The 27,328-nt window shown below is 34.4% G+C and overlaps 2 protein-coding genes across 3 annotated transcripts in view; one reads left to right on the plus strand and one right to left on the minus strand.

Annotated features, from left to right (window-relative positions):
• Positions 1-6,033: 6,033 nt before the first annotated feature.
• On the plus strand, positions 6,034-21,286 carry LOC128994471 (anaphase-promoting complex subunit 2). Of its 2 annotated transcripts, none has more exons than XM_054419047.1 (14): positions 6,034-6,204; positions 8,338-8,785; positions 10,638-10,743; positions 12,146-12,284; positions 13,014-13,179; positions 14,268-14,493; positions 15,368-15,555; positions 16,437-16,611; positions 16,896-17,007; positions 17,701-17,835; positions 18,004-18,133; positions 18,388-18,473; positions 19,729-19,890; positions 20,930-21,286. In XM_054419047.1, exons 1-14 carry the CDS (start codon positions 6,142-6,144, stop codon positions 21,134-21,136), a joined length of 2,343 nt encoding a protein of 780 aa, XP_054275022.1. In that variant the 5' UTR covers positions 6,034-6,141; the 3' UTR covers positions 21,137-21,286. The 2 variants fall into 2 exon arrangements, with proteins under 2 accessions (XP_054275022.1, XP_054275023.1); XM_054419048.1 differs by having other exon boundaries at positions 17,704-17,835.
• Positions 21,287-22,331: 1,045 nt separating this feature from the next.
• The window catches only part of LOC128994956 (sodium-dependent proline transporter-like), a 63,223-nt gene continuing 58,226 nt past the window's right edge, over positions 22,332-27,328 (minus strand). The window contains exons 14-16 of the mRNA XM_054419809.1: positions 26,833-27,003; positions 26,009-26,138; positions 22,332-25,823 (exon numbers count right to left, since the gene is read on the minus strand). Coding sequence (XP_054275784.1) covers positions 25,771-25,823; positions 26,009-26,138; positions 26,833-27,003 — 354 coding nt within the window. The 3' untranslated portion in view covers positions 22,332-25,770. The remainder of the gene's footprint in view (positions 25,824-26,008; positions 26,139-26,832; positions 27,004-27,328) is intronic.

Genomic DNA, 27,328 nt, shown 5'->3' on the forward strand with positions numbered 1-27,328 from the left:
CAGCCAGACAGCCACAGCAGAAGACGCCGAGCCGACAGAACGTTAACTAAACTGCTTGAGTCGTTGGAGTGAACCGTGCAGTACAGACTGTAGAGAAAAGAGGAACAGAGAGAAGAAAAACACTATAACTGCAACTAACTGAAACAACAGGACTAAACCACTCTTGACCGGTGGGGGTAATTATTACAACACAATTGGACAGTTCCCTCATAACAAACGAGAAATTTGCAGACAATTGTTACAACTACAAACCTCATATACAATTAAGGGCAAACACGTTTAAAGTATCTATATTATTAAAGGAATTTGTTTGATTTTTTAAATCAGCAAATCAACCCCTAAGTATATTTTTTAAAGGCATACTGGTTGTCAATGTCTCTTATCCTCTTCCTTCAATTCCTTCTTCAATTTCTAAAAAGCTCGTACCCTCAAGATGCCTTTTACGGGTTTGGATGTTATCCAGTGAAAGCCCTTCGTCCTATCATAGATAAAAATAATTAAATATTTAATTATTTTTGTCTATGGTCCTATACGCTTTTAAAATTTCAGAGTTGTGCTGAATTCTATTGGCAATCATCAGCATTTTTTCAAGTTTACATTATTGTTTACATCAAAACATGGCCATGATAATTTTGTTTACATCCATTACGAAAATGGGGTAATTGTTACAGTAGGTTATGATTTAGTGTATCAAGTAAAATATTGTAATGTTATTATTTGTATAAAATGTAAAGAATAATAGATAAATTACTTGCGTTTAGGTTTTATCTGTGGTTTTGTGTTTTGCAATAGAAAATTTTAAATTAATTCAAATATTATTATATTATGGCTGCTAGTCTTATAAAAATGTCCACACAAGATTAGTACGATAATATTTCATACCTAAGCCATATTGTTATATTTTAACGTAAGCTCTACCTGTATTAGTTGTTTCAAACACACATCACAGTTTAGTTTTACACCCAAGACCCTAGTATTAGTAAGTTTGCTAATCTGAATATATATTGTTACCTTATATTTAAACTAGCTGTACCCGCGGGCTTTGCCCCGTTTTACTTCATAAGTGAGCTCGTTTGCATGGCTCAATTACGTCCTGGTTGAAGTTCGTTCGCTACGCTCACTCACCTATTGGTTGGAACTCGTTCGCTGCGCTCACTTGCCTTCAGGTTAGCTCGTTTGCTACGCTAACTCGCCTCCAGGTTGAAGTTCGTTCGCTACGCTCACTCACCTTTTGGTTGCAAATTAGCTGTAGTCATAAATTTTAAAAAATAGTGCTGCACCCTGTTGGTAATCCTTGTAACTTAAATGCTATTGCACATCATAGGAAAGAACCAACTTGTTTAATTGAAACAGCTGTTAATATTCATTAATTCCATTTAAATATGAGTACTCATAAGGTTAACATGGGAAACTCCAGAGCCACTGGGGCGGAGCCCGAGAGTTTAAATTATTGTCTAGCAGATAAAATAGATGAAGTTGGCAAACTAGGTTAACTGATCGGTTCCTTCTTTTCCTGACATCACCCCTTATGATAGAGTTTACCCATTTAGGGTAAATAAGGGACATTGTCTTACAGACAAAATATCTCAGTTAATAAATTAGGCCTAAAGAAATAAATGACTAAAGCATTTCTCTAAAATTAAAACATAGAATGCAATAAAACCCGATTTTTAAACATGAATTTAAAATGGAAATTGCATTATTTGGTGTAATGGAGAAAGGCATTCATCATAATGTTCTTTCTTAGTTCATTAACTGAGATGTTTTTGGCCAGTAGACAGTGTCTTTTATTCACCAAATAAGGAGTAAAACAAAGTGATTTTGAAAATAACTAGTAAGCCAGAGTATGCTAACCTCGTCCATTAAATCTGCTAGTCAAAACTTTCTATTTTAGGTCACAATACCTGTTTGGATGAACAAACTTAAGTTAAAATCAAAGTTACAAAGTAAGTTAAGTATTCTTATCTCAAAAATCCTTTCAGGCTCCGCTCCAGTGGCTCTAGAGTTCTCCATGGTACTCTTATGGGTTTTAAAAAGGAATGAAATATTTGTTTCTGCTGATTCAACTGAACAAGTTGGTTCTATGATATTAAATAGCATTAAACAGTTATTAGGTTTACCAATAAATGGATTTTCTAAAAAATGGCCCGAATTATTATGATAAAAATGTAGTACCTATGTTATAGTCCTTTAAATCCTGAAAAAAATTGTACAAATCCCATTTCCGTATATTTACTCTCACCGCTTACACATGATAAAGGTTGTTGACAAACTTATGGGAGAAAGTATGTGTCAGAATGCTGATACAGTTTATTCCAATTTATGATAACAGCTAATTTGAAGTAAGCAGCATCAAAAAGCTGTAATACACAATGAGAACTGTCAAAGTAGGATTGTTTACAGTTATTTTTATGTTTTTAATTTAATAAATTATTAATTTGTGATATTGTGAAAATGTTTGCTAATTTACTTTTTTACTAAAAATTTTGATCGTTTAGGTGCATTGGGAGAACAGTATGGCTAAATGGTAGATGTACTATAGCATACAGTAAATATAAAAAACCAAAATTTTCAAACCTTATCCTCCCCCATTGCAAACTCAAAGCACGTGTATAACTGAAATAACCATTTTACTTATACGCCAACCCCAACGGGTACTCTGCTAGTACGACATAATTTCAAGGAAATTGTGTATACTTCTGTTTTTAGCAGTCCTAAAACTGTGCAGTCAGTTAAAATGCAATAGAGGCGAATTCAATTGCCAAGTAGAGTCACATCACATCTGTTGGTGGTATGCAGTTACATCAGATAATGACCCCCAACCAGTGACGTAAGCGAGTCGGAGTCGGAAGTAAGATGGATGAAGGTATGTAATGACGGTCACTCTCCCATGACCTTCGTAATGACCTACACACGTGACTCATCGATGGAAGTGGGCATGAAGAACTGATGAAGTAATGGAAATCCTATAATCTCCTCGATTGAAAGCTGAAATGACTAAACCAAGAATAAATGAGGTGGAATGGATGAGTATTTAAACTATTTAAGAAAAAATTAAACCACATAAAAGTGAGCATATAGTTGTCTATTTGAATACGGATGAGGCACAGTTTAAGCAAACACACAAACTTTCACTTATAATATTAGTAAGATAAAACAAGTTATAGTGTTATTGTTATAAAGTAAATGGTAAATGGCTATAATTATTTATACATTCCAACGGCGAAGCTATTGAAAATATATTTACCAAAAATGTTTCTACTGACTAACAATGAAATAACAAAGTAACAATCAATATACCGGTATATAACTAAAAATTAACAAGTAGATAACCCATGCTGCTCCGCAGCGTTGAAATAAATATATCATATTTATAATTTTTTAAGTTAAGTAATACATAGTATCTTGAACTTAACTGATTCAAACGATCAATATAGCTCAAATTAAAGCCTAGTGTACGGATTATTTTGAGTTTAAAACATATAAAAAAACATAAACAGCACAGAAGCTATTAATTTTTAATCATATAAAACATAAAAAAAATAATTTTGAAGTTGGTTGTTTACCTTGCATTTGCTTGTAACTTGTCCAATTTAAGTAACTATATAATAGCTTATATGAAAACCGGTATTTCACTGAAGGTTCTTAGACCAAAATATAGGATTATTTATATCCTAAATTGAAGTAACAAGTAAGATACAGTAATTATTTACCTATCTTGCCTGAAGGTCTTGTAGTTAACACTCGATTAACACTCGATGCGCATTTCGCCGCTCAGTGCGGCATCTTCATAGAGTATCTTCTTAAACACTACTGTTACTATGTACATATTTACAATATGTTTTCCAGTCACTAACCGGTCAGTTGGTCACCGGTTGGTAACCGGTTTTCCAGGCAGTGACCGGTTAGTGACTGGAAAACATATTGTAAATATGTACATAGTAACAGTAGTGTTTAAGAAGATACTCTATGAAGATGCCGCACTGAGCGGCGAAATGCGCATCGAGTGTTAATCGAGTGTTAACTACAAGACCTTCAGGCAAGATAGGTAAATAATTACTGTATAATACAGGTCTTGTCACTGGGTTCAAAAAACATTGAACAAGTAAGAATAAAAAAATTAATCAAATTTATGTTTTTGTCGCTTAATACAGTAGATAAATACATGCCGATGCTTGATGTAAAATCTGTGCGTTCATACCTTCATTTTGAGACCTCAATCATGAAAATCGGTCGGGTAGAAGAACCAAACGAACTCGAAAAGGAAAACAAAATTTAACTCCCATAAGAAATACATGGGGAGCAAATTTCGTTTACGTATAAGCCGAGCGGGACTGTAGATAAAAAATATATTCCGATGCTTGGTGTGAAATCTGTGTATGCAAACCTTTAATTTGAGACCTCAATCATGAAAATTGGTCTGGTAGAAGAGCCAAACGAACTCGGAAAAGAAAACCAATTTTTCTTTTTAAATATATAAGATATTTGTATAAAACCCAACAAAAATAATTAATATGGTGACTAACAACACTAACGAAATATTCAAAAAATAATTTAGAGAACTTAACAATTAATTGACATGTCGCTTAAGTTCTACCATAGGATAAAACGTATTCTCAATTTGATTCTACGTTCTACCATGGATAAAACTCTCGGTTCTACCCTTATATTTGAGTTGTTTAGTTGACGCATTAAAAAGAGTTACCATAGACTTACCAGAATACAAGACAAGTAGACTTCTAATCCCATTGTAAATGTTGAAGCTCAATTTTCGTGTCTAGTTCATGACCAGTGATACTTATCGGTATCGCTATAGTTTAGACGAAATTTCATTTCTATTATTTTAGGGTTAATTTCATGATTTGTGCTTTACTGGTAGTTATATATTACTACGGGACGAGTTATTGTTTATAATTGGATCATTTTATTTTATTTGATTAAATGAGGTTTTAAATGACTGAAATAACAATAAACAAATTGTAAACAAAACACGACCTCTACCAAGGCCACACAAGCACCACAATATGGGGCCTTGCCTCTACAGTGCACCGGACAGAACAGAAATGAAAATAAAATTGTTTTTAGCTGATCCATAAGGGTGAGAAACATGGTGGAGGGGGTGAGAAATATACTAAGGGAGCATTGTGCTATCTATGGTTATACTCGTACTGCAGACTAACAATCATCATCATTCTTTATTGATTTCCCCCTCAAAGGGTGTACATAAAATAATTGACTTAATTATTACAATAAAAAGTGACTTACACAATTAAGTTAAGTGAAGTGAATAAGGAAACAGGTCCACGACGTAGGCAGTGGTGAGTGGTGTGGTGAAGGAAGTAGTAAAGGCTAGCAGTGTGAAGTGTGGGAACTGTTTGTGGCAATTAATTAGATTAATGTATCGGCAATACTAAAATGTTATGGGAAGGGAGGGAAACAGGTCTACGACGTAGGAAGTGGTGAAGGAAGTAGTAAAGGCTAGCAGTGCAGAGTGTGGGAACTATTTGTAGCTGTTAGATTAATGTATCTGCAATAATTAAATGCTATGAGAAGGAAAGGAAACAGGTCCACGACGTAGGAAATGGTAAAGGAAGTATTAAAGGCTAGCAGTGTGAAGTGTGGGAACTGTCTGTGGCAATTAGATTAATTTATCGGCAATCCTAAAATTCTATGGGAATGGAGGGAAACAGGTCCACGATGTAGGAAGTGGTGAAGGAAGTAGTAAAGGCGAGCAGTGTGGATTGTGGGAATTGATTAATGCATCTGCAATAAGCTTGGTCCCCAGGTACTAGTATTTTTGGAATGTGTTATAAATCCATGTATATGATCATACTTGTATAAAGTAGTTTTGATTTATGACTAGTCAATCGGTCATTTCACTGCTACATGGGTTTCTTAAATTTGCTGCTTTGAATTAGAAAAAAATGTAAAGAAGCAAAAGACATAACCTAAAATGACAGAAACATAAACATAAACAACAAAAACAACAACCGGAACAACCAATATTTATTTTCATACATAGTAATGGTAAACAAACACAAAGAGATATTTTAATTGAGTTTGATTACGCATTATTAATCTTTTAACAGAGATTCACTTGTTAATGAAAATTGTGTTGTGGGAATAAATTTTGCTTAAAAAATGGCTGACACAGACATTACTTGGAATCTTATTACTGCAGCGTTCCCTATACTGATGGATAAGGTTAGTTTAGGCTATATTTTACTTTATGATAAGTAAGCCTAGGGCCTCATTAGCATTCATTGGCTTTGAAGTCTATTAGGCATTGTAAAAACATGTCTATCAAATAAGTGATTTCCTAAAAATAATTGTAATATTAAAACCATTTTTAAAGGGCTGCACTTTACTTGACGTCCTACACTCATTCGAATGAAAATATCGATCGATATATCGATATATCGATTGCTTCATTCGATATATCGTTAGGTAAGTTAGGTAAGGTTAACCTAACCTAACTAACCAAACGATATATCGAATGAAACAATCGAATGAAAATATCGAATTGGAAAAACAATCGAATGAGTGTAGGACGTCAAGTAAAGTGCAGCCTTTTAAAGTAGCCTAACACAGGCTTTTTATTTTCTTAAGTTACTTCAATTCAAATCTTGTTTACAAGAATAACAATCCTTATAACTAACCAAACGATATATCGAATGAAAATATCAAATCGAAAAAAACAATCGAATGAGTGTAGGACGTCAAGTAAAGTGCAGCCCAAGTATATAATACTTGAAGGCGATTTCTACGAAACACTACTCCTCTGTTAATAATGGACGGATTATTTCAAAGGATATGTCAAAATAAAGTATTTTTTGTCTAGACGCCCCCTTTCACCAATTCCTGTAATAAAAGTCCTCGGGCTTTGCCCCACAGACCATCAAAATCCCAATGTAGGCCTATTTCTTATGGAGAAAATAGTTTGCTAGCTGGACTTACTTAAACAGGTGAAGAAATTGTATTAATTACAGCTGTTCATAGTAAACACATAATACACAGAAGAGCGTTTAATTTCAGTTTCGATAACACGAGTGGAGTGATTGATTACATTATCGTTTAGGCCTAGTTGATTCTTTCAAGTAATAGGAAATTACGAATTTTACTAATTTTAGTCTTTTTGAAATAAGACCTGTAATAGGCTATTATAAAATTGCTCGAAATCGAGCAACAGGTGCACTAGTATTAGGCCTATTAAAAGTTAAACATATGAATTAAATCATGTGACTTGATTAAATGTACTAAGTCAGTGGAAAAAGAAACAACTTTGGGTACCGGTACCGTACAGTTTCTTAGGGTAGGCTAAATGGGCTATGGTAATATCGATTGAAACTATCGATTCGATTAGTAAACCATTGTTTGATTTTTCATTATCAGTAAGTTTGGTTAGTTAGGTTAGGTTATGACGGTTAAATAAAAAAAAAAAAAAAACTACCGTACCCACAACGTTAAACATTTTATAACAGGCCTTTTGCAGAGAAAATAAGTTCATTATTATTTCAGTGCCTGGAAGTTAATACCTAGGCCTATTAATAACATAAGCCATGACCACAGATTTAATTATTAAGTTACTGTAAAGATCTTTGAATGTTGATAAAAGGCAGAACTTTGGTGAGTTAGGTATCTGGTATCTGATTACATTATAATTAGGCATATCGATAAAAAGTTTAAAAATCTATCAGGCTCAGTTTGGTTGTTAATTGAATTGATACTTTTATGTTTTCGATAACTTAATTCGATGGTGTTGGATATCAAAGTTTCACCTAAAAAGAAACAATTATGTTCTTCAAATGAATGTAAAGCTACAGGAAGAGCATAAATTTGTTTATTTATATCATTTCAATTATGATAGATTAGCTTCTTTTAGCTTATACACATGGGCACACGTAGGCAAATGATTAGCCGTTACGGAATAAGAATGAACTGTATGATACAAGTTAAGTTACCATATTGAATTCATCAATTTAGCCTACTATGGACAGTGAAAGCTTTTTTGGAGGGAGCTACTTTTTGAGAACCAACTTAAATTTGTTTAGGTCTAAGTTACATCTTTCTTTGCAAAAAATAATGTTAAAACAATAAAAAAATTCCTCGTGGTGGGCTAAATTAATTTAAAGGATCTACACTTCATAATACACAGGTAGGCCTGTATATTTAAAGTTCTGCTTGGAGTTCTTGAATTTAACTAGCCTACATTAATTTCTAGTTTTACAAATTAGTAAATGAATGACCCATAAATTGTAATATATACTAATAGATGTGGTGCTAATAGACTTAAATAAATTTTGATTAGGCCTATAATTCTATTCTTATCTGTTTCAGGAAACAGGTAATCTTTCTACCAATGAAGAGCTTGAAGAGTTTAATGTTATTGCATACCAACTGAACAACAAACAGCTTATCCATTTTGTCGAAAGTATAATAATCGACAAAATAGAGCAAGACCTTCGCCAGAAAATAGCCCCTACGTTCTGGGAGAAGTTTACCTCGAGGGAAAGTGAAAATGATGGTTTTGAAAAGTTTAGGAAAGCTGTTGACTTTTTATACGATTCATCGCTCTTATATCTGCCGACAATTGAGCGAATGAGGCAACTTCGGAGTATTTCTTCTGTTAACCACCCTATCTATGGAGAAGTATCTCTAGTCAATGCGTTTAAAACTATTGTTCGAGCAACCTTGCACTCCCAGCTACCCTTGCGATATCAAGTAGTGACAGAAGACTTTTACAGGGTTACTTTCAAAGTATTCTGCAATATGGACAAAGAAACTGGTTAGTATTAATAGGCCTAGGCCTAATGAATTTTATATTGCGAAGTATGAAATATTTTCTCACCACATTAATTGATTAGTTTTGCAGGGCAAACCACGTTTGAATCCACGGTAGAGCCTATCCAATTTTATGTTCCTATTAATGCACTATACTACCAATACACTTTACCCAAGTGAGGTGTCTGTCCCTCACCATGGTTACAAGAGTGATTTCTCCCACTAGCTCTGTGTAGTGAAACAGTAGATATACTATCAATCAATCAAAATAACTTTATTCATATTGCACATTTTGTACAGAATGGAGTCAGTTATAAAAACACAATATTAAACTTAAGACTACTTACAAAGAATATTATTATAAAAAAATCAAATTTCAGGAAGTTGGAAAAAATCTTCTAATTTATACAAGGGTCTGTTGGTGAGAAATAATTTCAAACGTTTTTTAAATGAATTAAAATTACTTATATTTTTTATATTGTCAGGTAAGCTATTGAAATATTTAACACCACTATAAGATGGAATTTTTTCATAAACCGATAAATTATGTCTGTTGAACGCCAATTCATTACCTTTTCTGGTTGAATATGTATGAAAAGAGTTCAATTTTGGCAATCTTTCATGGTTTGATTTAATATATAGGGCTACTAGCTGACCCGGCGAACTTCGTATCGCCTAAGTTATAGGTTTCCCCTAAGACAGACCGATGGAAAGAAAGTACCGTTACGTTTAATTTTCAAGATGATCTCGTTCGCATCGCTCAATCACGTCCTGGTTGAAGTTCGTTCGCTACGCTCACTCACCTTTGGGTTGGAGCTCGTTCGCTGCGCTCACTTGCCTTTAGGTTGAAGTTCGTTCGCTACGCTCACTCACCTTTGGGTTGGAGCTCGTTCGCTGCGCTCACTTGCCTTTAGGTTGGAGCTCGTTCGCTACGCTAACTCGCCTCCAGGTTAGCTCGTTCGCTACGCTCACTCGCCTCCAGGTTGAAGTTCGTTCGCTACGCTCACTCACCTTTTGGTTGCAAATTAGCTGTTGTCATAAATGTAAAAGAAATAATAGTGCTAGTGCTACACCCTGTTGGTAATCCTTGTAACTTTAATGCTATTGAACATCATAGAACAGAACCAACTTGTTTAATTGAAACAGCTGTTAAGATTCATTAATTCCATTTCTCATAAGGTTAACATGGGAAACTCCAGAGCCACTGGGGTGGAGCCCTTTTAAGAATTTCGAAACGGGAAATAGTTTACGTCCGATTCGCATACCTACAGAATTTACACACCAAATTTCATAACGATCGGTGAAGTCGTTCCGGAGGAGTTTGCAGACAAACACTGTGACACGAGAATTTTATATATTAGATTTGATAAATGTATAAGTTAAAAACAGTCATAATTCCTATTTCTTTAAACTGCTCTTTTGCGGATGTTTTTGACTTTAGTTTTAACATAATGCGAATTGCTTTTTTTTGAAGTTCCAGAATGCTATTTAGGTTAAAATTTGATGTGCCCCTATAAAGACATAATCCAAAAGAAATATGTGATTCAATTAAGGAATGATAACTATTTTTAAGGTTTTTAAACTACTAAATTTTGACATCTGTCTTAATGCATGTATGCCTGAGTTGACTTTATTACAAACGTTTTCAACATGACTGTCCCAGTTGAATTTATCACAGTGGCATGTCTAATATCTCCCTGCATTACTGGAAGGATTTACAAACAATAAATAAGCCACAGTGGTTTGAGTACAAATAAAACATACCTTATGATAATTTGCCTCAATAGAATCTCTATTAATGAAACTGTACAATAAATCCAAATATTTTCCATAAGTTTTATCTTTGATTTTGGCAGATGGTAATGACTCCGCAGAAGACGTTTTACACTGTGAGGGATGCGGGGTGGAAGTAGAGCTGTGCAATTGTAAATCAATCCTTGAAATATTCAATGACACCAATAGGTAAGTTTTTGTGACTGTTTATTTCAATAAATTATGTAGGCTAAATCATTAAAATTTGGTCGTCTAAATATGATTATGTTAATTGTTTAACTTAGTGGCATTATTTTTTAATGTTGTCTAAGTAGGCAAATTATATGGTCAAAGTTTTTAATATCTAGCATCAAACAATTGGTAAAAAGGATTAATAAATTTCATATATCAATATCCAACTCGATATAAAAAAATTGAGGTGCCAGAACTGTAACCTGTTAAATGTGATAAACAAGTACCTATTTATGGCAATATTTTCATCTTTCCGAAAGAGAGGTACCGGAATACCATTTTGACGCAAATCGAGTATTGTCAATAACCCTTATGACGTAGTCCTTTATTTAAACATCATAGAGTAATGTTAATTATTATTACTGTTTATGATAGCTTCATGGAGGGTCTTAACCCTTACGGTATGCCTTTGTGGAAAAGTGCACTGCAGGAGTGAAAATTCAGGATATCTACCGAGCTCCAGTTGATTTCACCAAGCCCTTTTTATAATCAATAACTTTCTTGACATACAAAGAGACCAGAAACCAGCCGCTTAGGGCCCTTTCATACGAGGCCACTGGTTGCCCGTCACAGCTTTAACATGATTTTAAATGGGAGCCTTCACATGCAGTCACTGCAGTTGCCCACTAAGACACAGTGGCCGAGCAGTGTCTCATCGCGCAACTGCTAGTCGGCAACTGCAGTGGCAGCAACTAGTCGCGGGCATTGAATTTAATGGGAGCTTTCACACAAAGCAACCAGAAGCTACCACCGTGGATGAGGGTGCAGCTACTATTTTGGTTCAGTTTACGTGCAGACTGCAGAGACAAACACAATGTGGTACTGGTTGAGTGTTTTAGTGTTGAATTCTTTGTTTGTGAAAATGAGTGATCAGAAGAAAAAAAGAGGATGTTGCTGAAAAAGAAGAAGACAAAGGAAGAAGAACATAATAAGAGACCAAACAAAATAATAGAAGACAAAATGAATACTGAAGATCTAATTTGCGAAATTGAAAACTAACTGGCAATTTGGTATAGTATGCCTGTGTCCTTCGCCTTCTTTTCTTTATTATCAACGCGAGAAGAAGGAGATGTTCATTGTTCAACAGCATTTTCGCAACCACCATTGTACAGTGGCTGTAGTGGAGTGGCTTGTAAGTTGCTGTACCATCCACTGCAGTTGCCCGGCCGGTAACCGGTGGCAGACACCGGTGTCCGCCACCAGTAGCCTTTTGTGAAAGGGCCCTTACTGTGTAATGTGGGAAAAAAGGGTTAAACGTTTTTCAAAGTAATAAATGATGAGAGAACAGAAAAAATAATCTTAACTAACCTCATAGATTGCTAGCTTGTGTATCACTGCTGATATCTGGTAGTCTTTTTAGGAAACTCATAGAACTTGACCTACTTGAGAGGTTAGCAGGAGAAGTTTTGACTTCGCTTATTCACAAAAGAATAGAAAATCATGTTCAAGAAACATGCAAGGGAAGCTTTGATACGTCACATATTACTTCTTTGGAAAATGTAAGTAGCCTTGTCCAGTGTTTTAGACTCTACTCTAGTATAGATAATTTTTATCTATACTAGAGTAGAATAATTTGTGCTGCTATGCAGCATTGAAATATGTTTTTTTGATTGAGTAATACAGTATCTTCAACTTAACTGATTGAAACATTCAATATCTCAAATGAAGGTTTTTATTTCTGGGAGTATTTTAAGACCAAGAAAAACAACTAAAATAAAAATTGAGTTATGTATAATTGATTGCAGATAAGTCCAAAAGAATTATAATTATAGTTTATTCGGGATGCAGCAGCGTGCTTCAGGTACCTCCAATCTTAATAATCAATAGCTCAAGTATAAGCGGCCATTTTACTTTTAAGGTTCGTACTTAAGGTTCGTAGAGCAAAACATTATAAGATAATGTTATTATATCTGGTGAAATATATCTTCAATTGATGTAAGAAAAAAAAAAAATCAAATTTATGTTTTTTGTCAAGTAATACAGTAGATAAATGAATAATAATGTTTGATGGCAAATGTAATGACCAAGATTATGAAAACCGGTCGGGTAGAAGAGCCAAACAAACCCGGAAAAGTAGAGGAAGGAAGTTTCTTATGTGCATAACTCGAAATATATCTCAGTTAAACGAATGCTCCAGATACACAGCTGATTAAAAATAATTAAATTAATTAATTAGGGATAGGTATCAATTTAACAAGTTTTCAATAAGATTTCACCTGTGTTTGCAGTGGTTGGACACCGTTGTGATGGGCTGGCTCACCAAGATATACTGGAGCAGTGATGCTATCCAAAATGTTGACGCATCTCTTGCAAAGTTCAGGCAGAAACTGAAACATTTGCTCTACGAGACTTACACAAGAACTCGGATCGAACAGCTGTTCAATATCATTATTGGTAATTTACCAAAAATTTAATTATTAAATGCTCACAAGAAGATATATTCGTAGAACAAAGTTTTAATTGCAAGGATTTTAAAATACATTTTTTATTTAAGTTTATACAAGTTAAACTTATTTGGTATATATTATATGTTATCTAGAAGCGAATTAAAAAATAAAATCAAACATTAGGCAGTTGTAATCTCTTTCAACTGTTAGGAACTTGTTTTTCTTTTGGAACCGAAGTCTCAAGTAGCTAAAAATATTCCCCAATAAAATAATTGTATTTTTATTACATTTTTTGTATGTGTTAAAGTCGTGTCACATTTTATGTTTCCCTACAATAAAATTGACTTTTAGCCTAACACTTCAGACGGATTGAAATCTGAAAATTTTTTGGTAATTTTAATTTATGACTGTGTTGACAGGGTAATACATGTTACTCTTTACTTTAGCAGGTTTCAATGTTCATAATAATGGCAACACAAGATTGGAACCATTTTATTTGCAAGGGTTAAAAATTTATGACGTTTTTTTTCCAATCCGGCTCCAGACATGCGCCATTTGCAAAGCATGAAATATATGATGTTCCGCGATCTAGTTGTCTTGTTATTCGCCGATTTACGAGTAGATGTCTACACACATGTGTTGTTTTCTTAGCAACTGTTCGTTTTGGAAATAGCAAAAATATTCGTTCACTTTGATGTGAGTAAAAATACCGACAATGAATGGGAAAACACGAGCACGAATGGTTGCTGCTTGCCAAATAGTCAAACACCTATCCACACTACTCGCGATTCGGCGAGTCGCTGTTTGGTACTTTGCGAATTGCTAATGTCTGGAGCCGCCTTAGCAAGATGTCTTTTTGACCCTTGTTAATTTTCTAACTTACGTCCGTTCTGACTTTGGTCGTTAAACTAGAATCTGTGTTGAAAAGAATCACTAGTAATATGTTGTCTGGAACTTTAGAGAGTTCTGGATTATAACTTTATAACCCATTTACACATTTATAACTTTATACACATTTACAACTTCACCATTGACCATTCACACCATTGTACCATTCACATGGTACATTTATAACTTTGATCTGATGTTATACAGAGTATCCAGACTCAGAACCAGCTATAGAGGATCTGCGAGTGTGTCTGCTCAAGACAGACCTGCGCCAGTGTCTGGTACAGAAGCTTCAGAGAGCTCTGGAGACTCGTCTGCTACACCCTGGGGTCAACACTCCTGACATCCTCACAGCCTACATCGCTGCCATCAAGGCCCTGCGCCAGCTAGACCCCACCGGCGTCCTGCTTGAGATGGTCACTCTGCCTGTCAGGTAGGTCCAAAGTCGCACAATTTGGGGAGTTATAATGATTAGTTTTTCAACCTTTGGTGGTTGGATCAAACTAGACATTTAATCCCCATTTTAAGTTGTATCCAGTTTTAGAAAGAAAGTGAATGTTGTTAGATTCAGCCTTTAACAGAGTGTGATCATGTAAATTACCGTCATCTGTCGAATACATTTAAACTTGTTGACCTAAACAAACTGATAGGAAAACGTATTTGTAAGCTATAGTATCATGACGTAATCAACTATGACAGTATATAAAAATAAAAGAGAAATTAGGCTGGCACATTCTGTGAGTAGCTCATTCAACTATGTCCTTTTCTTATAAAGTTTGGCTCCAGCTGGTTACATAGATGGGATGTATACTTTAGTATCCAAATGTTAATAGGAATTAGTCCTTAGCTAACTCACCTGAATTGAGTGTCAGGTTGTTGTGGATATAAAATAGATTCACATCCGTACAAGATACAGTTTTGAGTTTTTGTGGATCACAGTAATTTTCCAATCGAAATCAGACTGGTTTATTTAGAACCTTAATTTTATTTTAAAACTTCTGACATCTGTAGAACCAAATTTAAAAGTGTACTAATGTCAATTCCAAATCGTGGAATGTTGTATAACACGATGTTTATTGTGGTTATTTGGAATTCATGATCACTAGGCCACCCTGATTCAGGGTTCAAGGGTGCGTAAATTTTTAATGTTTAGCGTAGACAGCTTATAGTCTACAGCTTGAAGCTAATGGTGATTGACAGGATGTCAACCCGTGCCACCAGTACAGAAGGTCTGCACTGTAACAATCAGCTCAGTCGCACCACCGTCAGGTTGTAAAGACATTGTTATAGTGTTTGTCCTGTGACAGACAATACCTACGTAGTCGTGAGGACACAGTGCGTTGTGTGGTGACCAGCTTGACAGACGACGGACCCAACGATCTCGCAGAGGAGTTGGCGAGAGGAGAAGCGTTGCAGGTGTACGACAACTCTCCACACGAAGTAGACGTTGAGAACTGGGCAACATGGAACCCGGACCCTATAGACGCTGATCCTTGTGAGTGTTTGATTATTTGACTAACCTAATAAATAATAAGTAAGGAAAAGTCCTTTATTTTCAAGCGACTCTTATTTTAAAACCAATTGTCAGAATAACTTGAAAGTTATCAACAAAAGATTTCCAACAATAAAACTAACCTCTGCTACAGTATTGATGTGTTAGCACTACTGTTGATGGGGCACATCATTTTAGCACATTGTTGTAGTGCTTATTTTGCAATTGAAAGTTAGTCCATTTCATTATAATCAAGCTGTGTTAAAAATAAGAGTCATTGTTTTTATTTAGAAATACAGTAGAACCTCTTTAATCTGATCCCCCGTAATCCGAATGTCCACTAATCCGAACACCTCATTGCTGTACTATATACACAGTACAGCAGTTCTTTATTGTATACTGTATATAATTTACAGTACTGTTTATTCACCATGTTTAGGCCTACTAATGTATTAAATAAACACTGTATTTTACTTTATAAAACATTTTTCACTTTCCCCAAAATAATATTGATCAAGTTTAGCCATGTTTTAGCTATTGTTGTGTAAAAACAACAATATGTTCTGTAATCCGAACTATTCAATAGTCCGAACTACCCCTGGTCCCAATTAGTTCGGATTAAAGAGGTTCTACTAGTTTATTGTACTAGTTTAATTGAGATTGGTGCCAACATTGATTTACATTGAAAAAATGTTCTTAATCAAGTTTCTTACAGTTATTTAAAATAATTTAATACTTGATAGAACAATTATAATCATCTATTCAGGGTTTATTCAAACTCAACAAATTGCAAAATACCATAGCACCTAAACTTAAAATGCTTAATTTATCCTTGCATAATAAGTGTACGGTGTAGAATTGTTGAATGAGATCATTTGTTTCAGCCAAAACGTCTAAAAGTCGCAGAACATCGGACATCATATCCATGCTGGTCAACGTCTATGGAAGCAAAGAGCTTTTCGTCAGTGAATACAGGACTCTTCTTGCAGACAGATTGCTTTCCCAGTTCACCAACAACACTGATAAAGAAATCAGATATTTGGAACTGTTGAAAATAAGGTAATTTAAAAACATTCTATACAAATAATCATCGACAGTTGCGAAGCAAGGCCCTAATTGTGTCGTCTCCCTGACTTAGGAAAACTCAGGGTGGGTACTGAGAATTGCTACAAGCAACATTATCGTTCTTTCTGTTTTGTACATCAGGTTTTTAAACATTATCTTAAGTCATTTTTTGTATTTCATTTGAACTTCCAAATGTAGGACAACATATCAATCTTCAGCTACTAAAGCTAGAATAATATTTGTTTAGTCCAATTATAGATCTTTTCTCACAATTTCAGATTTGGAGAGTCGGAACTTCATTGTTGTGAAGTCATGTTGAAAGACATGTATGATTCAAAACGGATAAACGCACATCTGTTGTCCAACGCTAACTTCAATTTAGCTTCACAGGTAAGAAGATAAAAATATTTCATATTCATTATATACACTGTTCATAGTTACGAAAGTATAGCTCCTAAAAGGATTTTAAGGATTATTTAGGAGCTTTTTTATAAGTCCTTGTTTTCTCAGCAATTTTGTCTCAGTTTATGGTTGTTGTTTATGTTTTGTTTTGTAAATACACTAATTGTAGGGGCTTGTGACAAATTACAAAGACTCTAAAATACAACTATGCCCAGAACAAGATACTCAAGTCCCACCAGTCATTAGTGACAATTTCCTAAAAGATTAAACCTTTTGAAGGGGAAACGGAATATTTTGTGGGTTAGTATTTCAAATCCGGCGACCCGTAGGCCGTATGGCGCCAACTGAAGTTGCAGATCTAGCGATCTAATAAAAGTAAGATAGGTCTCTTCATGAAAACATGATCTCAATTGAAAATATCCTCCATAAACAGCTTTATATTTTAGTAATCTACTAAACACATTTCCCCAAATTTAAATTTAAATTTCTAAAACCCAGCCTAGAACCTATGATTTTGTTTCAAAGATATTGAACACCTAAATTAAGTTTAACATGGAATAATATTACTGGTTTTATAAGTGAAATGCTATTGATCTGATCACTCATGTCAAATGATAAACAAACTATATGTTTGCTCAGCTTTTGACAGTGGTGTTAACTCCTATGAAATAAATGTTGCAGCAGAAATATCCAGCAAATGCCATAATCCTATCAGCTCAGTTTTGGCCTCCGTTTAAAGAAGAGACAAAGCTGGAGTTGCCTGACATCGCTAAAGAACAGTTTGATATATACACCAAAGCGTTTGAAACTCTGAAAGTAAGTTTATCTCCAATCAATTAGCTATTTAACCCATTTAGGAAACATTTTAAGACCAATTTTTTCCTCAACAGTTTTGTCATTTGTACGATTTAATCAGTAATACTATCTTTTTTTTTATGTAGAATAGTGAGTGATGTTTTATTTACTGTTTTGAATGTGTTTCAGGGCAACAGGACGTTAAACTGGAAGCCTCACCTAGGCTCGGTTACCATTGAGATTGAACTGAAAGACAAAACTCTACAACTTACAGTGTCTCCAATACATGCAACCATCATCTGGCATTTTCAAGATAAAAGTAAATATTTATAATTTAATTTTGTTTTATAATTTCTTTCTATGACATATCAGGTTTCCTGCTTGCTTTAATCTTTACATAACACCTCTATGTGTAATTTATCTTTCCTGAGTTATCACAAGGAATTATTGAGAAAAAAATACATAATAAAGCCTATTGGTCTTATATTTTACACCATTACCATGATAAATTGAATACAAATTTTAAGGTAAGATTGAACTTAAGCAGTGTGCTAATCCTATAAATATTTTCAGCTCAATGGACAATTGAAGAATTAAGCCAAAAGATGCTGGTTCCATCCACCATTTTAAGGAGAAAAATCACCTTTTGGCAAACTCAGGTACGTTGGCTTTTAAGCAATAAATGATTAATAATTGTTCTTAATTTTGTTAAGTTAAAGAAAAATTGTAATAATATAATATGGCTATGGCCAAGGATAACTTATTCAGCAACTACCTAAATTTTTACTTCCCTACAGGAATATTCCAAATCCAAATTTAATAGCTGCTGAAGAATTGTTTTTAATGCCTTGAATTTCATGAACCATTTTGTATTTTATTATACTTTTTTCATCATGTTTTTTTCCATATCATGTCCACACAAATCCAAATTATATTTAGTCGAACCTCTCATATCTGACCATGACGGGACCGGGCCATTGTCCAAACAGCCAAAAGGTCAGATATCAGTAGGAGTATATCTTGCAGTCTTGGGACCGTGGCAACACCGGTAATCATCTTCCACAATCACCGCAACACCTGTGAGCATAATTTACAGTCTCGGCGACACCAATAGGCATCTCTCCAGACCGCGGCAACACCTATGAACATATCTTGCGGTGGCACAGGTGTTCGTCTGCTGCGATTACGGCAAAATCCTTGATTGGCGTTTCGGTTAATCAAACACGGCGTTATCGGCCCAGACAGGTAACAAGTAGACAATCTGACACTAGGTTGGATCTCCCGAGGAGTCGGTTATGCTGAGATCGTATATGCTGGGGTTCTACTATACTGGAACAAATCTTTGAAATACACACACAGAAAGAATTAAGTAAAAGGTAGTAAAATGCCTTAATTAACAACTAACATTTCAACTAAGATTTCAACTAAGATTTCACCAACCACCCATTCCTTGAAATTCTACCCAAACTGTTGATAATAGGTGGACAAAAATGTGAAATATTCTTAAATTGCAAACCAGAAACAACCGAGGCAGAATTTGAACCCTTAATCTGTGGTACTTTCCCCTGGCCGGAGAGACAACACCGTAGTCAGGCACCGCCACTGATCAGACCTAACTAATACAAATAAAACTGTTAACTTCACTAACAAAGGTCAACCAGAATCCCAAGTAAATTTGTTTAAAACCGACACCAAAGTTAAACATATAGCAAGTATAATAGCTTTCAGCCGTTTTTGGTTTACTTAATAGTTAATCACGAACAAAAACGAAACTATATTTAAGATTCCAGATGTAAGTGGAATTCACAGCTATGTTAGATACTCATCCTTCCGATATATTAGCCCTTAGAACTCAATATGTGAAGAACCAGGAAGAAACAACCAAATATTGTAACACGAGGTGATATGTTACAGGGACTACTGAAGGAGACAGCCACAGACTGCTTCACTCTGGTAGAAGAGGTAGGAGCCAGGGGAGGCAACAGAGGCAATGTAGTCACAGAGATGGTGTGTGAGGATGAGGAGTCGGAGAGTGCCATGGCTTCTGCCCATGATCAGAGGGAGGAGGAACTGCAGGTATGGTTTTTGTCTTTCTTTGAGGGTTGTAGGTAAATTTAGGCTTCATCAGGCTCATATAGTAACAAAAACAAATGGAGCTACTTCAAATCAAAACTAGTGTCGTGTTTGTTACTTTATCCTGTAATATTTTAACAATTTTCTTTCCCTATTAGACAACTAGTCTCGTCATAATAGCTCTAAATTATTTGAAGGAACAATCTAAGCCCCGTCATTTGAAGGAACAATCTAAGCCCCGTCAAGAATGAATTTTGTTTTATGATTAGATTTCTGTGGTCTAAGGCACCAAAGGGTACTTGTAAAGTACCTAAAATGCTGCCTGCTATTGCACACTTTTTACGTTCAAAACACATCTTTCAAATGACAGACAACAGATTTTAGTAGTGATCAACCGTTTTTCCTCAGAAACCAAATCTCAGTTATAACATTTATACTTGGCGGTAGCGTCAAATTTCCTTTGCATTGTTTTTGGATATTATAACAAGATTAGTTGTCGCAAGGGTGCAGTTAGAATTGTGGATGAAGGAAAGAAAACCACACTGGTTTCAGATTTTAGCTAGCTGGATCACTCTCAAAGGTTGATGGATACCTTAATTTACTGACAATCCTCATGTCTCTGTATGATGAAATCAATACTGTAAAATATTCTCGATAAATGCATTTTTGACATAGAATAGTACAGTCAGAGAAGTAAATAACAAGATGCTGGTGAGCTGGTGCCACATTTGAACTAGCTCAATTACTATAGTCCATTCACAAAATTTAGGAGGTTTAAGGGAAGTTTTTCTGGGTTCCCCACCACTTTTTTTTAGCTTAATGTATATACCAGCTGTCGGCTGTTATTTCAATGTTAGGGTGAAGTGGAGGGGATGGAATCCCTTCCCCTCAAACCACCTAATTTTTGTGAATGGAGTATAGCAATAATTTACCTTAAATGTGTACAACCGTTTTGTACCTAAAATAAAAATTGAAATTTTTGTTAATTTTGTTCACAATGGTAGGCAGAATAAACATCTATATAATAGTTCATTGCTCTTAGGTTTTCTGGTCGTACATCGTGGGCATGTTGACCAACCTGGACTCCCTCCCATTGGACAGGATTCACCAGATGTTGAAGATGTTCGCCTCTCAAGGTCCCAGCACTGTCGAGTGCAGTCAAATTGAATTAAGGCATTTCCTGGACCGAAAAGTACGAGAACACAAATTACTCTTCAGTGGCGGTTTGTACCGATTGCCTAAAAACTAATTTTTATCCATTACTGTAAAATTTTTTACCTGTACTATGTATCATAGTTTTATTTTTTGTCTAGTTTCAATGATCATGATTTTTTTAAATCTACTTTGGTAAGCTTTTGTGTATTTGTAAATATTATACAGTATATAATTTATATTTTCATTTACTTGCAAGTTTTTTACCCTCTCCATTCAGAACAAAAACTTAATTGTATTTTAGATTTTTCTTCTTTAATTAACCATTAGGGGCATTTTTCAATCGGTCAAAATCCTGTCAAACGCAAATGCTGTTAATAAAAGTCAAAAGAAAAATATTTAATCATAAATCAAGCCTGTTTCCAGATAAAAATAGGTACATGACATTTTAAAACATATTGAAAAGTACAAATCAAAGGGAGAAAATCTTAACACATCTGAAAGTAAATTTTCTCTTGACACTAGAGATAACGCGAATGAATGTCATGGCATTTACTTTTTAGAAACTCAATAATTTGTGAATTCCTTAAAACAATAATTTGTTTTATCTTTAGTGTTTCAAATAGACTAATATAAAGGGTGGTACATAAAGGATGGTCGGATTTCAACTGCGTAGTACTACTAGTAGTTGGGGGAGGGTCGGATCCACTGCCGGCCGTCAATAAGTCGACCATAGTATCCAATTTGCTGCAAGAGGGCACAATGGGTGGTCGAGCACCGTGTTTTTGCTGTAGAACAGTTTTTCAGAAACAATAAAACTTTCATTTCTGTGCAACAGCTGTTTCAACAACATTTTGGTGTAGCCTGTAATGGACTAGTTCCTGATCGTAGATCAATATCACGTTGGGTGACTGCGTTTCGGATAACAGTGTCCCTCATGAGTGGTAAATCTACTGGATGTACATGAACGGCAGTTACTCCACAAAACATAGAGACCGTTAAGACCGTCAGTGCTTCAAAGTCCGCTATGTTCTTTTTATGGTTTTTTTTATTTTAAAATTTTTTATGTGTCAATTGACATAGCCTACTAGCAACTTTGTAACTTAAAAGGTTATTTTTATAATGGGGCATTTGAAAGTGCCCAGAAACGTATGTCAGTAAAATTTATGTGCAAAAACATTTGTGTTATATTCATTTCAAAACCGACCATCCTTTATGCACCAACATTTACATGTTAACTTACTGTATAGTGTATATAGAGGCAGAAAAGAAACAAAACCTGTTTTGAACACATATATACTTTATTGCTATTATTTAATTACTGTTATAGGCCCAGCCTGAACATTGAATACAGCTATAACGGGGTTACAATTTTTAGGCACAAGTACAAATCATTCCTTTTTACTTTAGGCAGTGTATATTTGAAATTTACTTAAGATCTTATTAACATTTTTTATTTTATGAATCAATTTTATCATGATTAATCTGTCCACTATTTTCTGAGCAAAGACTTGAAGATGGTTAGTTTAGTGACGAAAGCATAATAAGTTTTGCAATCAGAATTAATGAGTTTGATCAACAATTTTTAGTCGAATAATCGGTCTATTAATATACTGTATTGAAATACAAAACCATCATGACATTTTATATTTTGGACTCAATTATCATGTTAATTGTGTACTGGTTCGTTACTATATGGTTTATTTAATCTCTTTAGATGTTGAAATGAATATTAAAGTGTTCATCATAAATCTTGAAGATTTGTACGTTCAACTCAGGAAACATAACTACGGTATTTCAGGCAGTTAAAATTCAATAGACCACTAACTTAAATTAAACTAGTTATTTCATTTCAGTGGAAACAGTAATTTGCAAACAACTGTTACTTTTTACGTTTTTCCTTTAACACCTTCACTCTCGAGTGTCAGGAATTGTTATATGTTAAGAAGTGTTACGGATGGTAGTGAACCTGTTAACATCAATATATTGCTCAGTTTCAATATGTATGAAAATTAATAAAGTTCAAAAAATTATGATTTAAAAGTTGCATTAATGTTATAGCAGTTTAACCTTTATCCTTGTGAATTTGGTTTAAAGTAAAAAGGAATGATTAAACAATACATTAAATATTTCTCTAATCTCACAATTTCACAATTGACATTAACCTAAGTTTCAGTTTTACAATAGTATACACGTATGTTATCACACTAAATACTTATCAAGGATATGCCGTATTGTTAATGAAAATAAAATCACTTTTTAAGTGTACTTTAACATTAAAACAATACCGTTAGATTACCAATGTCTACAGTTCTAAATAACTCTGCAGCTTCATTCTGCTTCATTAATAATTAATAATTTTATGATATCCTAAATTATACTTCAAATTGATTGACATAAATATCTATCTCTTCCGTTGTATAAAAGATTAGGGTTCCTAAATGCATTGTTCTTTGGTGTTTTAATAAATTAATTTTCATTCTTAGCCATTATTTCATGATGCACAATACACATTTTTAACAGCACAAATACTGCCAGGCAGGGTTTTGGCGTTTCAAACCAAACCATAAAAAATAAGTTGCCACATTTTGTGCACACTTTTATCAGCTAATTTTGATTTGTTATAAATTCGGAAAACACCTCACTGAACTTTTGAACATATCACCCGTCATAGGTCGTGGTTACCTGAGGAAGTACCTGCATCCCTTGTCTAAGGAGACTGCAGACCTTCTACTGGTAGCTAAGGTAACCATGATGAGGTTAGATAGACCTGGTTTAGACAGAGCTCGTTGGCAGAATGTTACAGTATACCTGCATCCCTTGCAGGTACTTCCTCCTTGTCCAAGGAGACTGCAGACCTTCTACTAGTTGTCTGCCTACTGGTAGCTAAGGTAAAGGAAAGCTCCCCTGGAACCATGATGAGGTTAGATAGACCTGGTTTAGGCAGAGCTCACAGGCAGAATGCTACAGTTTACCAAGTACCTGAAGTTTGATAGGCTGTGAAATACACAAAAGGATGTGCAAAAAAAAATGTCCCAAATTGTAACAAATGCAACCGTGGATGGACTCTGTCTTACTCCTGGGTACTCAGTACCACTTATTCTACTGAGTTCACTTTGCCCACTAAATTCCTTTTCCCTAGCAGACTTAATGATGTTTGTTTTATTAATTTAGTTTTGGTTGCGTGATGATTGCATTTGGAAGATACTCAAATACTTGATAGGAAAAGTGGTTGTAACTCCTCAGATATTTACAGATATTATAGGGATCAAGCATGTCTCTTGTACCAAAGTCTGACATTCTAATCACTAGGCTAACACACCCAAGTTTTAGTTTTAAAAATCCAAACAGTACTCTTCCTTCATTCCTGATTTGTCACTTAGTATATTTTGTCAGCTTGGTGAGGTTTTTACAAAATGAAATTAAAGATTGATACATTTTGGGTAATAAGAAATAAAATATTTTATAATATTTCAGTTATGCGTTTCCATTAAAAGTCTCACTATGAAATATAGGCATATACAACTTCATATCAAATTAGGTCTTCCTTATTATGGACATATTTTTAACAAAAAATATTCATTATTTCAAAAAATAATTCTCTACAAACATTACATCGAGTTACATTGAGCTTTTAACCATATATTTACATGTACATAACCTCACTATTGGTTGCTAATTCTAGTCTTGCTTTCACATAACAATGTACACTATAATCGACTAACTTTATATTCAGTACATAAATAACAACTCTGAAAGTAACAAAAATATCTATACCCCTTCAATATCCTAAATTAACATCACTACTTCAAAATGTAACAGGTTTCAGGTTTCTATTCACAATCTGACAAATTGACTCATTGCGGAGTATTTGCTATTTTCAATTAGTTTTCCACAATAACAATGCTACAGTATATGTTTACAGTCTGGGTTTAAGCTTTTATCAGATTTTTCGATGGCAGGCAGCGGTCAAATTATTATTTTTAATTAATCAATGAATTTTTGAACTCAGCATGAGGGTCATAAATATTTAAACATGGTGTTAAGACACTTTAAAGTAAAGTCGTGGGTTTAATTATTTACATCTCAAAAAATAATCTTGAGTTGGCAGGAGTAAATAATTTTGCATTATCGTTGACCGTCAGATGCCAGGCTAAACTTAACAGTGGTTGTCCGAGCGCCGATTAGCAAAAACATGCGTTCATGTTGAAGTATATTAATCATACATCGTAAGCTTGATTACCAAGCAGAAAATTATATGTGATCCTTAAAAATATTTTCTAATTAAATTGCTTTTTGGAATTTTAAAACTTTTACTTTAGGGGTAGAAAAAATTGCAGTTTAAGTCAATATATTTTAGTAGTTTGACAAAACAATAACAATTAAAATTAAAAATTAAATAGCAAATCACATTTGCGGTTTCAATAGCTTTAGAATGAGATATTCTGCAACTTTTTATCTTAAAAAACAATGCTGTAATATGCTTCAACCATTAACATTATCGTTACGGGCAGAAAATCCAAGATGGCCGGTGGTCCTGTTGACTCTTAATAACACTACCAGCTCAAATTTAAAACTGTTCAAAAAGATTAAACAACTTTAGTGATCTGAACATACATACAAACTGTAACGTGGTTATTGTATTTTTGTACAAAATAACACAGGTCGAGTATAGTACATCACATTTCTATAAAAGTAATGGAAGAAGAGGCCGGTTGTTGGTATTGGCTTCTAAACTGACAGTTTGTGGTTTCCGGCCTCGTGTGAAGTTTTCAGAAGAAGACCTGAAAAAATAAGATTTCGGATACAGAATTGATCTATAAATTAGGTCAGAATGTTAGGAGATTTCAAGATTGGGAATAAGAGAGATACCTTTCCAGGGTTTTATAGAACCATTTCTAGAATATGTATCCTACACTAAGCTATTAGAAAAATAGAAAATATATTAAACTTTTTTTTACATCTGTACCGTTTTGGTGAGAAGCTTTTTTCTCGGAACGAGAGATTTCAAACTCCTTGACACATTCTCGCCATTCCTCCTTCACTGCAGGATCGCTTGGACCCCAGTCTGCGTTGGCTGTCAGAGCTTGCTTGAATTTCTAGAAAAAATCAAGAAAAAATTTGATAAGAAAAAATGAAGACAGTTTTGTAGTAAAATATCAAGAAAAGTATCATAGCACGATTCCTCTTAAGGACTCATTCTGAGTTTTGAGCTAGGAATAATGTAACTATTTTTAAATGCATCATTGGTACTGAAAAGCTATAACTTTTACTTTTAGAGAATTTCCCATGTATGGAATTTTCTTGTATGGAGGAATTTTCTTTTTAGTTTTGACGTCCCCAGAGACCAAAAACACCATCCGTTTGGAATCATATATACAAAGGAATACCACCATTACCATCTCATTATTTATTACGTTTTAGATAAGACATTAAATAGAGGAATTAAAAAAAGAGTATGTTATGGAACAGCTTGTATATTATGATTGCTTTACAAACTAAATGCATTTAAACCCATATTAGAATATTGTGGCCATTTTTGAAACAGTAGAGTTGATGTTTTTAATGTAAACTATGATCGTTTAAGAATATAGATGCAATATTAAGACTTCTCTGCATTTCCTCTCCAAACTTACTCATTTAGCTACTGAGTGTTCATTGGGCAGAAAGACTAGTAGGGAATAAATCTTACATTATTAAGAAAATATTTTAGTGAAAATAAAATCAGGTACATAGAAATTTGTTTAGTCTGCTGGATTATTGCTGCGGAGGGATTTAACTGCTATCACTGACCAGTTTAAGCGTAGGCCCTTGTTGCCGCAACACCGTGACGACTGCCCAGAAGGGTATTTGCATGGTAGACAGTCCTGCTAATACCCAACCTATCCCATCTGCCCAGTCCGGGTAGTCGTAGTTCTCATACCTCAATGGTTTGTAGTCTATCAGGGAGTAGATGAAAATTGTCTACAAAAGAAACAATATATCGCTCCAACACCAGTTATGAACTTGACTGTACATTTGTAAAAAGACTCTACCCACTATACCCACCATTTTACAGTTTGTAATATTTTGTTAAAAACTTGTAAATAATTTTGTGGGTACTGAATGTGTTTGTTGATGAAAGTTAAAACAGTTTTTTTTTTTTTTTTTTTTTACTGATGCTTCCTAAGATAAAGGTATCTTCTTGAGAACTAGGAAAATTCCAAACCATCATCAGAAGTACGTTTCATAGCCAAACATTGTGCACGCACAATCAGCTACAATATTATTCTAAATGATTGTAGCAGTA

This window comes from Macrosteles quadrilineatus, unplaced genomic scaffold (assembly GCF_028750875.1).
Source record: "Macrosteles quadrilineatus isolate MER2022 unplaced genomic scaffold, UCM_ALF_1.0 Scaffold_5__1_contigs__length_97177068, whole genome shotgun sequence".
In the NCBI taxonomy this organism is placed as follows: Eukaryota; Metazoa; Arthropoda; class Insecta; order Hemiptera; family Cicadellidae; genus Macrosteles; species Macrosteles quadrilineatus.

Excerpts from the sequence above, each read along its gene's own strand:
- LOC128994471 (XM_054419047.1), top strand. The coding sequence starts at position 6,142 with ATGGCTGACACAGACATTACTTGGAATCTTATTACTGCAGCGTTCCCT. Across the intron at positions 16,612-16,895 it reads TTGGAACTGTTGAAAATAAG|ATTTGGAGAGTCGGAACTTC; the intron begins GTAATTTAAAAA and ends TCACAATTTCAG. Across the intron at positions 18,474-19,728 it reads TCACCTTTTGGCAAACTCAG|GGACTACTGAAGGAGACAGC; the intron begins GTACGTTGGCTT and ends GATATGTTACAG.